We start from the raw sequence: 11,568 nt of genomic DNA, 5'->3' as shown, positions 1-11,568 counted from the left end.
CTTCATGTTATTACTACAATACAGAAATTGCAGACATTTGAGGACAACACAAAAACAATTGAGGTTATTAAAAGACAATTAGGCTTCAACGAATCTGAATAGGCTAAATAAACCTTGAGGATAAAATTGTCCCTTTCAAAACTCAACTCATAATCTTTCCGACTCCATCCATTGCAATAGCCCATGTTCCACAGTCTAAACCGCCCGCGGCATGTATACAATAGGCTACAAACATACATACTGTGGTCTCTGTTCCGGTCAGGCAGTCTCCAATTATTTATTAATTTTTTTAGAAATGCTGCCTAAAATCTCTGTGCTGTCGTCTTCCTATATGGAGACTTAATTTGAGTCTTTCATTCAGTGGCAGTCCTGGTGCAGGTGGCGGGTCTGTGAATACTGCGCCGATTCAATTGCAGAGCCTCACTCTTAGTCGAGTACCGTATCATTAATTTTAAGTTACTGAGAGCACCATATCATTACCGGCCAGAAAAGAAAAAGTGTGTCACCCAAACAGCTGATTTGCATACAGATATTCTGTCCCTCAAGTGTTGCCAATATTGCGGGTTTATCAGATTTGATTACTAAATATTTTTTGGGGGAAAAACATACATAAGAGAAACTCTCATACAGATCATGAAATATAGTTTCGGATGATGTTTTGTTTGTGGGATGCTGTTTTATCCACATTTACATTCAATTCTAGCCAATCTAATATGCCAACTATCTTTACCCGAATTTAAAACATGTGTACGGCTATGTGATTTAGCATTGTAGCGCATCGATGAAATAATCAATGAAAGCAATGTTATAACAAATAGGATCACAGTGTAAATAGAAATTAAGATACCTGCTGTCACTTTTGTGGAGTACAGCACCATCTCGCTTAAAGAGAAGTAGTGGCGTCTCTGTGAACGGGTGTATATACAGTGTTCTACTGTCCTCTAGCGGGCGAACAGAAGCGGCTGATCTGGGATAAACACAAGAGATCACTCCCCTTTATGAAAACGAAACTAAAAAAAGGTTGGACAGTTTAGGATCGGTTTGAAATTCGAAAAATGCTGAATGCGACTTCAAGAATAAACGGACGAACATCGACCAAATAGATTACTTCGGTAAAGACAATATAGCCTTGATCATTTGTTCCTATATACTGCAGAACTAGACTTAGTGACCCGCGGGGAAAGGAAAGTTAGTTGTCTCTACCTCATAGCAACGAAGGACGCACAATAACATACTTGCACCATGGCAAATGCGTCATCGAAAGAGGTATGTGATGTGTACCAAAAAAACAACATTCTAATCTAGCCTATATGAAATAGTATTTATAGTTAAAACGCATTTAAACTTGTTCATTACATTTCAATTTACTAATTTATGTAATCGGATGATTCCCAAATTATACAGTCGACGTGGTTGAGTCAGCATACTTGGCCATGTGGATTTGAGTCCGTTTTGGCTATATCGAGCTCTATGGTAGACCGAAATGGTTTCGCAAAAGCATCGGAGCACTAATATCATCTTAATTCCATTGAAACTAAATGGACGAAATATTATTTTTGTGCTACCATGCTTTTGGGAAACCCAGCCCAGACATATTGCCTCATGATAGGCTGTAGTTAATCAAAATGCAGTTTTAGTCACAGTTTTAGTCACACTAAACATTTTTTTTATCTACTCAACGTTTTGGGCCAAGTGTTACCTGAACTAAAAATATTTAGTTTGGCCAAATGTAGCTATAATTGGAGAAAACTTGGCGAAAATTCAGTCACTTTAAAATGATGTGTTGGTTCATAAAACTATACATTATTTTTTGGGGAGGCATCTTAACTATAAAATAAAAAAAAAGGTAACGTTACACACAGTGCTTGACTTGGGCAGGAGCTCACCGGAGCTGAGTACCGGCACATAACATTTTCTACTGCTTGAGTTCCTGTTTCGCTTATAGAATATTAGCTCAAAAGTATTGTGGAGCTCCTTGCTCCTAAATATAAACAGTACCGGCACCTATTTCAGTCCAAGTTAAGCACTGTCGCTAATTACACTGCATGTCTGTGTCTTGCTTGTGTTACACAGTCAAGCACTGGTTAAACACACACAGTGCTTTTATCATATACACTACCGTTCCAAAGTTTGGCGTCACTTAGAAATGTCCTTGTTTTTGAAAGAAAAGCACATTTTATGTTCATTAAAATAACATAAAATTGATCAGAAATACATTGTAGACATTGTTAATGTTGTAAATGACTATTGTAGCTGGAAACGACTGATCTACATAGACGTACAGAGGCCCATTATCAGCAACCATCACTCCTGTGTTCCAATGGCACGTTGTGTTAGCTAGTGCACAACTGAGCAAAAGGACAAGTACATTAGAGTGTCTAGTTTGAGAAACAGACGCCTCACAGGTACTGATAGCTTCATTAAATAGTACCCGCAAAACAGCAGTCTCAACGTCAACAGTGAAGAGGCGACTCCAGGATGCTGGCCTTCTAGGCAGAGTTCCTCTGTCCAGTCTCAACGTCAACAGTGAAGAGGTGACTCCAGGATGCTGGCCTTCTAGGCAGAGTTCCTCTGTCCAGTCTCAACGTCAACAGTGAAGAGGTGACTCCAGGATGCTGGCCTTCTAGGCAGAGTTCCTCTGTCCAGTCTCAACGTCAACAGTGAAGAGGTGACTCCAGGATGCTGGCCTTCTAGGCAGAGTTCCTCTATCCAGTCTCAACGTCAACAGTGAAGAGGCGACTCCGGGATGCTGGCCTTCTAGGCAGAGTTCCTCTGTCCAGTCTCAACGTCAACAGTGAAGAGGTGACTCCAGGATGCTGGCCTTCTAGGCAGAGTTCCTCTGTCCAGTCTCAACGTCAACAGTGAAGAGGCGACTCCGGGATGCTGGCCTTCTAGGCAGAGTTCCTCTGTCCAGTCTCAACGTCAACAGTGAAGAGGCGACTCCGGGATGCTGGCCTTCTAGGCAGAGTTCCTCTGTCCAGTCTCAACGTCAACAGTGAAGAGGTGACTCCAGGATGCTGGCCTTCTAGGCAGAGTTCCTCTGTCCAGTCTCAACGTCAACAGTGAAGAGGTGACTCCAGGATGCTGGCCTTCTAGGCAGAGTTCCTCTGTCCAGTCTCAACGTCAACAGTGAAGAGGCGACTCCGGGATGCTGGCCTTCTAGGCAGAGTTCCTCTGTCCAGTCTCAACGTCAACAGTGAAGAGGCGACTCCGGGATGCTGGCCTTCTAGGCAGAGTTCCTCTGTCCAGTCTCAACGTCAACAGTGAAGAGGTGACTCCAGGATGCTGGCCTTCTAGGCAGAGTTCCTCTGTCCAGTCTCAACGTCAACAGTGAAGAGGTGACTCCAGGATGCTGGCCTTCTAGGCAGAGTTCCTCTGTCCAGTGTCTGTGTTCTTTTGCACATCTTAATCTTTTATTTTTATTGGCCAGTCTGAGATATGGCTTTTTCTTTGCGACTCTGCCTCTTATGTCCATAGCCTCTTTTTTTATTTTTGGTAAGATGCCCAAATTATAATTTCTAATTGAATGAACACATGAGACAATTTGAGTGAACACATGTTTTTAAGTCGACTGAATTTTTGCCTAAAAATGTGAAGTTCAGGTAACACTTTGACCGAAAAGTTGAGAAAAACAAACCAAAAAAAGAGTCTCTGGATTCAGTTCTTTATTAGTATTTCGTTGAAACAACTAGATGTATTTTACAGTGCGGGTTTGGTCAGAAACCGGCATTTAGGCCTAATAATGATCCATCTGTCATTGTGCTATTTATGCCACACTCATTTACATATTGACTTGCTGAACCCTTCGTGTTTTTCCAGGTATTTTCAGATGTTACTCTCACTGTAGATCCAAACACTTTCATAGAGCCTAACCAGGTGAAGTACATTCTCACTGAACGTGGTAACCGCGTTACAGGAACCTTGCATTACGAAGTGCAGGGATCATTTGATGAAATAGAGGACCTATTTGTGAAGATGTCAAGTCTAGACAGATATGTTGCTGCCCCCAATCTCAGAGACAGTCCTCTTCGTCACCAACAGCGTCCTCGGTCACCTACTTCAGTGAAACCAGTGCCGATAGTTGGAGTCGTTTGGGACTTTATCCAACAGAGATGCTCAAAGGAGCTGAAGAGAATCCAAGGGGAAGACGTCTTAATTAATAAACCTGGTGACAAAATGGTGGTGACCTTTCAAAGCCACAGGAAAGACCCGGTTCGGGTTCATTTCGCCAGAGAGCGCTTTGTCACGTTCTATCAGAGACTCGCTACAGATCTGAAAGTGAAGACTTACAGGTTGGATCCACAACACTACAAAAGCTTGCAGGGACAGTTTCCTGAACTTTTGATTGAAGGAAGCCCCAGGAAAGACAACATTACAGTGACAGGGCGTTATATACATATTGTGCTATTGGAGGATTTTCTACGGCGCTGTTCCAGTTCCGCCGTGACATCACAACGACCCCTGACACCCCAGAGAGTTAGCGCCCGAGCCTCTGGTACTACGCGCAACAAGCAGTCGGACGAGGAAGAAGAGTCATGTCCGATTTGTCTGGACGCCATTAAAGAGAACACAAAGAAGACGTTGAAATGTAAACACTCGTTCTGTAGAGGCTGTCTGGAGCAGGCGTTCAAGACCAAACCTGTCTGTCCAACCTGTGGGGCAGTCTATGGGGAATTGAAAGGGACGCAGCCAAATGGCGGTACTATGACTGTTACTAAGGAAAGATCTTGTTTGTCTGGATATGAGACGTATGGAACAATCGTGATTCAGTACCACATTCCAAGTGGAATACAGAAGGTAAACGAGTTAAACATTCAAACTACATACGAAGCCACTATTCTACCATGGGCACATAACATGCACAGCACTTCTAGTTTACATCCTTCCTAGTTTTCATCCTTCCTAGTTTACATCCTTCCTAGTTTACATCCTTCCTAGTTTTCATCCTTCCTAATTTACATCCTTCCTAATTTACATCCTTCCTAATTTACATCCTTCCTAGCGAATGTCCTTCCTTCAACGAGGCGATGCCCAGAAACACATATTCTACTAATCACCTTGCATCCCCAAGCACCCACCCTTTTACGTGATCAAGATGCTAAAAATCTACACAAAGCCTTGCTCATGTCGATCCTCTTACGTTATACTCTTACTGACTTGGTCACGTAGGAGGAGCATCCCAACCCGGGTCAGACTTACCATGGTGCATCACGTACAGCGTATCTCCCAGATTCCTCAGAGGGTAGGAATGTTCTGGCTCTCCTGGCCAGGGCCTTCGAGCAGCGACTCACGTTCACTATTGGCCGATCTTCCACCACAGGCATGGAAAACATGGTCACGTGGAACGATATCCACCATAAAACCTCCAGAAGCGGAGGCACCAGTTGGTAAGTACAGTATGGATGGGATGCACTCCATTCTGTAGAATGGGTTACATATTGTAATGCGTGACTTACACGCATAATGAGCTAATTACAAGACATTTATAAACTGGGTGGTCCGATCCTTGAATTCTAATTGGTTGACAGCCGTGGTATATCAGACCATATACCAAGGCTATGACAAAACATGTATTTCTACTGTTCTAATTACATTGGTAACCAGTTTATAATAGCAATAGAAGGCACCTCGGGGGTTTGTGCTGTATGGCCAATATACCACGGCTAAGGGCTGTGTCCAGGCACCCCGCGTTGCGTGGCGGTAAATCGGCCAGGGGAGGACGGCTCATAATAATGGCTGGAACGGAGCAGATGGAATGGACTCAAACGCACGGAAACCACGGAAACCGCATGTTTGATGTATTTGATACCATTCCATGTATTTCGCTCCAGCCGTTACCACAAGTCCGTTTTCCACAATTAAGGTGCCACCAACCTTCTATATTGTCCATATACCACAACCCCCCCTGGGCCTTATTGCTTAATTATAAAAAAGGGGGGTTATAAATTCTCATAACATGTCTTTCAATGCATTATACTGCATTAGAGCTGCACGATTGAAGCGTTCCCTTAAATTCCATTATAGGAAGTACAAACTTAAAAAAAGGGGGAGACAGTAGTTATGAATTTAAGTTTTGTTTTGTTTTTATATCCATGGTTTCCCAGCTATGGTTACCCTGACCCTGACTACCTGAGACGTCTACAGGATGAACTGAAGGTCAAGGGGATCTATTGACATCTCGTCTGCATGTCTCACAACTACCGATATGCAAGAATGAAGAAAAAGAGGTCACGAATACATGTGGTACAGCTGCTCTCGGTTAACTCTTGTGTTACTGATATTACATTTGTTAAATCAGGATTGTTACGTTCCCCAACAAGAAACAGAAGAGGAACTTAACAGTCACTGATAATCAGAACAAAACAGGTTTTTAGGAGGGGTACTGGAAGACACTCTGTACACTGAGAGTTGACTAGCATCAACAACTGGAAAACTAACGACACCCACCGTAGTAACGACACCCACCACTAGAGGGCAAACAAAAGGCCAAACTTAAAGACAGGAAAACAAAACGGTGAGCAAAACACACAAAAAACAGGGAAGATCAGACAAAGGAATGTTTGTGTAGAAATCACACAGGGAGCGCCAACTAAAAGGTGTTAACCCTCCACATCTCTCAAGACAACCAGAGCACTGGGCTAGCCACTCTTAAATATCACCTGGGCCAGCACAGGTAAAACATCTTACCACTAACGAGACGGCAACCAGCATAAGTGTAACACATACTAACGAGGTGACACCACTCGGTGTGCCCTACGTGCTGACGTGCTGAAAAAACAAAAACCTTGACCAAAGTTTTATTTGTAGGCTGCCACTCAAAAGAAAACAACACTAAGAAATACACCGAGTTTAAGATGTAATAAAATAACAAAAAAATAATCCCACCCCCCCCCCCCATCTCCATCCAACTCCCACTTACAGAAACCATTCTGAGTAAAGAAATTAACAAATTGTGGTTTCTCAGCAAGTTTTAATTTATTGAACATAAACAAGTACATAAGCTACTATTTTCATAACTTGTAAAAAGCCCCAAAAAGCTGAATTCATTTGCAGAATAAAGAAAAAGCCATAAAAACTCAATACAGAAAATATTTGGCCTTCTTGTTGTGACAATATATTCAGTATGTATTGTTATATTACCATTAATTCATGTCTATAAGGCACCAAATGCTAAGTAGCATAATAACATAATACTTAAAAATAAAAAGGCATTGAGATAAAATAAACTCACAAAACAGATGAGATCAAAATCAAAATATACCGCTGACCATCATATTGCTCATCTCCAACTGATTAACATTTCCTGTGAAATATTTGACTTAAATTTGTACTTTTGAGTTTATTTTTATGGATATTCATGATGTCATCCCTTGGTACACTTGATTATGTGCTTCCAGGTGCAACAATATACCCTTTCATTAGATACATGATACTGTGTGGTACTGCTAAAAATGTCAAGATATTCTATAATGTCAGTAATACAGATTATGAAAAAATATTAGTCTTTGGAATCTTAAACCAAGTCACGAAACCAACGTCCACCTGTGCTTCACTGTATGTATTGGTCAGGTTGGTATTACCACGACCGATATTAAAACAATATTATTATTAAATCATATTAATGTGATTTGGCCACTGAATTATGGAATACAAATGAACAATGTGTTGCTAATTAACTCCCCGTCTGTGTTTTATATTTGTTACAATAAACCTGACATATATTTAAAATGGTAAAATCATTAGTCATTCATTTTTGTTTTATTTAAAAAAAAATATGACCTGTTTACAGTACTGTTTTTTTAGGAAACTTAAGACTTGTACCATGTACAGAGTGGTTGGTGTACTCTATGACAAATGTTAACTTTGAACGAACATCCATTCTTAGAAATATATCACTTACAGTGAAGACAAGGGTTAGTATACATCAATCTGAGCTCTGATTGGTCATTAAAATCACAGCAATATATATAAACAACAAGCAGTAAACACCAATGCTTAATATGTATAGAAGCCCCATAACAAAATAAAACCTATTTAAAAAATGTATTTTAGATTGGGGTGTCGATTATACATCCACCCATAGTTTTAAATCAAAAGTACAAATATCAATTTGAAATGTTTTATTTTTGAAAATAGGTGTTGAACTAGTTGTGAGTGGTAAGTGCGTGGAACTTTTGAATTGGCAGATGGATCACATCCATACAGTAATATGTATAAATTCTTGACTGGAATCAAAGTCTTTGCCATTGTAAACCAGTAGACCCCCAATAAAAAGGAGAAGAAACCAATATATACATTTCTCGGTATGATATGTGAAGGAAATGGATCTACTTCCTAAATTAACACAGCATACATTTTCGCTCATTTTTTTGACGTGTCAGTCAAAGCTCTTACACCAGGATTCAATCCGATCGGCCATTTTGGGCTATGCACCATTTAAAGGCAATGTTACCGCGATCGAGGAGATGGCCTAAGTAAACGCTGCAGATGTCGGCTCGAATGGGAAATTACCTTTAAAATGTCAACTGAGCTAAAATGCAGATCATCCGCAGTCGTGATTGAATCCTGACCTTAATGTCGATTCTACTCATTATATCGCTGTGTGCCTCAGTCTACATGGAATGGTTACCAATATAACGTGTGTGTGTGTGTATATATATACACACACACAGTACCAGTCAAAAGTTTGGACACGCCTACTCATTCAAGGGTTTTTCTTTATTCTACATTGTAGAATAATAGTGAAGACATCAAAACTATGGAATCATGTAGTAAATAAATAAATCCTTTGCCATGACAGCTTTGCACACTCTTGGCATTCTCTCAACCAGCTTCATGAGGTTGTCACCTGGAATGAATTTCAATTAACAGGTATGCCTTGTTAAAAGTGAATGTGGAATTTCTTTCCTTAATGCGTTTGAACCAATCATTTCTGTTGTGACAAGGTAGGGGTGGTAAACAGAAGATAGCCCTGTTTGGTAAAATACCTATTTGGCAAGAACAGCTCAAAAAGGCAAAGAGAAACGGCAGTCCATCATTACTTTAAGACATGAAGGTCAGTGAATAGGGAAAATGTCAAGAACTTTGAAAGTTTCTTCAAAAGCAGTCGCAAAAACCATCAAGCACTATGATAAAACTGGTTCTCTTGAGGACCGCCACAGGAAAGGAAGACCCAGAGTTACCTCTGCTGCAGAGGATAAGTTCATTAGAGTTACCAGCCTCACAAATTACAGGCCAAATAAATGCTTCACAGAGTTCAAGTAACAGACACATCTCAACATCAATTGTTCAGAGGAGACTGTGTGAATCAGACCTTCATGGTCTAATTGCTGCAAAGAAACCACTACTAAAGGACACCAATAAGAAGAAGAGACTTGCTTGGGCCATGAAATATGAGCAATGGACATTAGACCAGTGGAAATCTGTCCTTTGGTAGGAGTCCAAATTAGAGATTTTTGGTTCCAACCGCCGTGTCTTTGTGAGACGCAGAGTAGATGAACGGTTGATCTCTGCATGTGTGGTTCCCACCGTGATGCATGGAGGAGGAGGTGTGATGGTGCTTTGCTGATGACACTGTGATTTATTTAAAATTCAAGGCACACTTAACCCGCATGGTTACCACAGCATTCTGCAGTGATACGCCGTCCCATCTGGTTTGGGCTTAGTGGCACTATTACTTGTTTTTAAGAGGACAATGACCCAACACACCTCCAGACTGTGTAAGGGCTATTTGACCAAGAAGGAGAGTGATGGAGTGCTGCATCAGATGACCTGGCCTCCACAATCCCCCGACCTCAACCCAATTGAGATGGTTAGGGATGTGTTGGACAGCAGAGTGAAGGAAAAGCAGCCAAGTGTTCAGCATATGTGGGAACTCCTTCAAGACTGTTGGAAAAGCATTCCAGGTGAAGCTGGTTGAGAGAATGCCAAGAGTGTGCAAAGATGTCATGAAGGCAAAGGGTGGCTACTTTGAAGAATCTGAAATATTAAAATACATTTTTATTTGTTGAACACTTTTTTTGGTTACTACATGATTCCATATGTGTTATTTCATAGTTTTAATGTCTTCACTATTATTCTACAATGTAGAAAATAGTCAAAATAAAGAAAAACCCTGGAATGAGTTGGTGTGTCCAAACTTTTGACTGGTACTGTGTGTGTGTGTGTGTGTGTGTGTGTGTGTGTGTGTGTGTGTGTGTGTGTGTGTGTGTGTATGTATATGTACATACATACATACACACCCACACCAAAAATAATCAAGTGTAAAATAAGTTGTAGTTTTTCAGGTTATGAACCAGTTGTTGGAACAAGAATATAGCATTAAGAAACAGTGCATATCAACACCTTCAGTATACATTGTACTTTAAAAAGGTACAACTCTATAGTAAACCAGGTCAGATGGATGGGACCTTTTTCCTAGAAAGGAAGGAACTTTTTCCTAGACAGGAAGGAACTTTTTCCTAGTTATTTTTCCCGAAAAGGCCCACATCTACTAGCAAAAAGTCTCAAAATATTCACCAAAGAGTTTTACCGTTTTAAATGTTCTCTACAAGAATGAAATCGTCCCAATGAATCAAATAGAGACGTACTGTGTCTTCAGGAAAAACAGGATTCTTCATAGTATTTAGAAACTTATCAGTCAAACAGAGACGTACTGTGTCTTCAGGAAAAACAGGATTCTTCATAGTATTTAGAAACTTAGCAAAATGTGTTCTTCCCTCGAGTTTTGTTGTGTTTCAGTTGTAAATATGTGTGGTGGGTTTCACTGTAGCTATTTCTTTGAGGATTTCAAACTTTGAAGTTGTTTGTGTGTTCTCTGCGTTGATCGGAAGGAAACACTTTGTACGACGGGCCTCCGCAGCTCTAAAATCCAGCTTTGAGCTGAGAGGTGGAGGAGAGTCAGCAGTATTTCTGTGTTGTTCATCCTGTGGCGGTCTGGTTGCCGATGACTCGTAGGATCTCTCGATGGATGCCAGCGTCTTGTGTGTTGATGCTCGTATCTCCCACCTGGCCATCTTCATAACTGGACCAGAAGAATCACACAAGAACACCACTTCTCAGTACCCAGAACAAATTCCCTGTGGGAACTCGAGCTATTAATAAAACTCTTGGAAAATGTCAAACGTAAATGTTTATTCACTAGTATTATCAAATACTGGTATGTGTTATTTCTTTAATAACAAACATCTATTTTCTTTAAAGGACCTTTAACCCTAGTCTGCTACCCTAACCCCTAGTCTGCCACCGCAACCTCTAGTCTTCTACCTTAACCCCTAGTCTGCTACCCTAACCCCTAGTCTTCTACCTTAACCCTTAGTCTTCTACCCTAACCCCTAGTCTGCTACCCTAACCCCTAGTATTCTACCTTAACCCCTAGTCTTCTACCCTAACCCCTAGTCTGCTACCCTAACCCCTAGTATTCTACCTTAACCCCTAGTCTTCTACCTTAACCCCTAGTCTGCTACCCTAACCCCTAGTCTTCTACCCTAACCCCTAGTCTGCTACCCTAACCCCTAGTATTCTACCTTAACCCCTAGTCTTCTACCTTAACCCCTAGTCTGCTACCCT

At 41.0% G+C, this 11,568-nt stretch overlaps 2 protein-coding genes across 4 annotated transcripts in view; one reads left to right on the top strand and one right to left on the bottom strand.

Moving 5' to 3' along the window:
* Positions 1-1,003: 1,003 nt before the first annotated feature.
* LOC139544892 (probable E3 ubiquitin-protein ligase DTX3) lies at positions 1,004-7,736 on the top strand. 2 transcript variants are annotated; one of them, XM_071352064.1, is made up of 4 exons: positions 1,004-1,266; positions 3,820-4,797; positions 5,170-5,387; positions 6,105-7,736. In XM_071352064.1, exons 1-4 carry the CDS (start codon positions 1,243-1,245, stop codon positions 6,172-6,174), a joined length of 1,290 nt encoding a protein of 429 aa, XP_071208165.1. In that variant the 5' UTR covers positions 1,004-1,242; the 3' UTR covers positions 6,175-7,736. The 2 variants fall into 2 exon arrangements, with proteins under 2 accessions (XP_071208165.1, XP_071208166.1); XM_071352065.1 differs by having other exon boundaries at positions 1,012-1,112.
* The window catches only part of LOC139544891 (protein mono-ADP-ribosyltransferase PARP8-like), a 113,010-nt gene continuing 108,398 nt past the window's right edge, over positions 6,957-11,568 (bottom strand). For both annotated transcript variants that reach the window (XM_071352061.1, XM_071352063.1), the window contains one exon: positions 6,957-11,023. In XM_071352061.1, coding sequence (XP_071208162.1) covers positions 10,921-11,023 — 103 coding nt within the window. In that variant the 3' untranslated portion in view covers positions 6,957-10,920. The remainder of the gene's footprint in view (positions 11,024-11,568) is intronic.

Source organism: Salvelinus alpinus, chromosome 19 (genome assembly GCF_045679555.1).
Source record: "Salvelinus alpinus chromosome 19, SLU_Salpinus.1, whole genome shotgun sequence".
In the NCBI taxonomy this organism is placed as follows: Eukaryota; Metazoa; Chordata; class Actinopteri; order Salmoniformes; family Salmonidae; genus Salvelinus; species Salvelinus alpinus.
The sequence above is the reverse complement of the archived record's forward strand: the minus strand, read 5'-3'. Positions and strand labels throughout refer to the sequence as shown.

Bases quoted from the DNA above. Each gene is read 5' to 3' on its own strand.
- LOC139544892 (XM_071352064.1), top strand. From the start codon at position 1,243: ATGGCAAATGCGTCATCGAAAGAG. The intron at 4,798-5,169 runs GTAAACGAGTTA...TTGGTCACGTAG, and splicing joins TTCCAAGTGGAATACAGAAG to GAGGAGCATCCCAACCCGGG. The intron at 5,388-6,104 runs GTAAGTACAGTA...ATGGTTTCCCAG, and splicing joins AGAAGCGGAGGCACCAGTTG to CTATGGTTACCCTGACCCTG.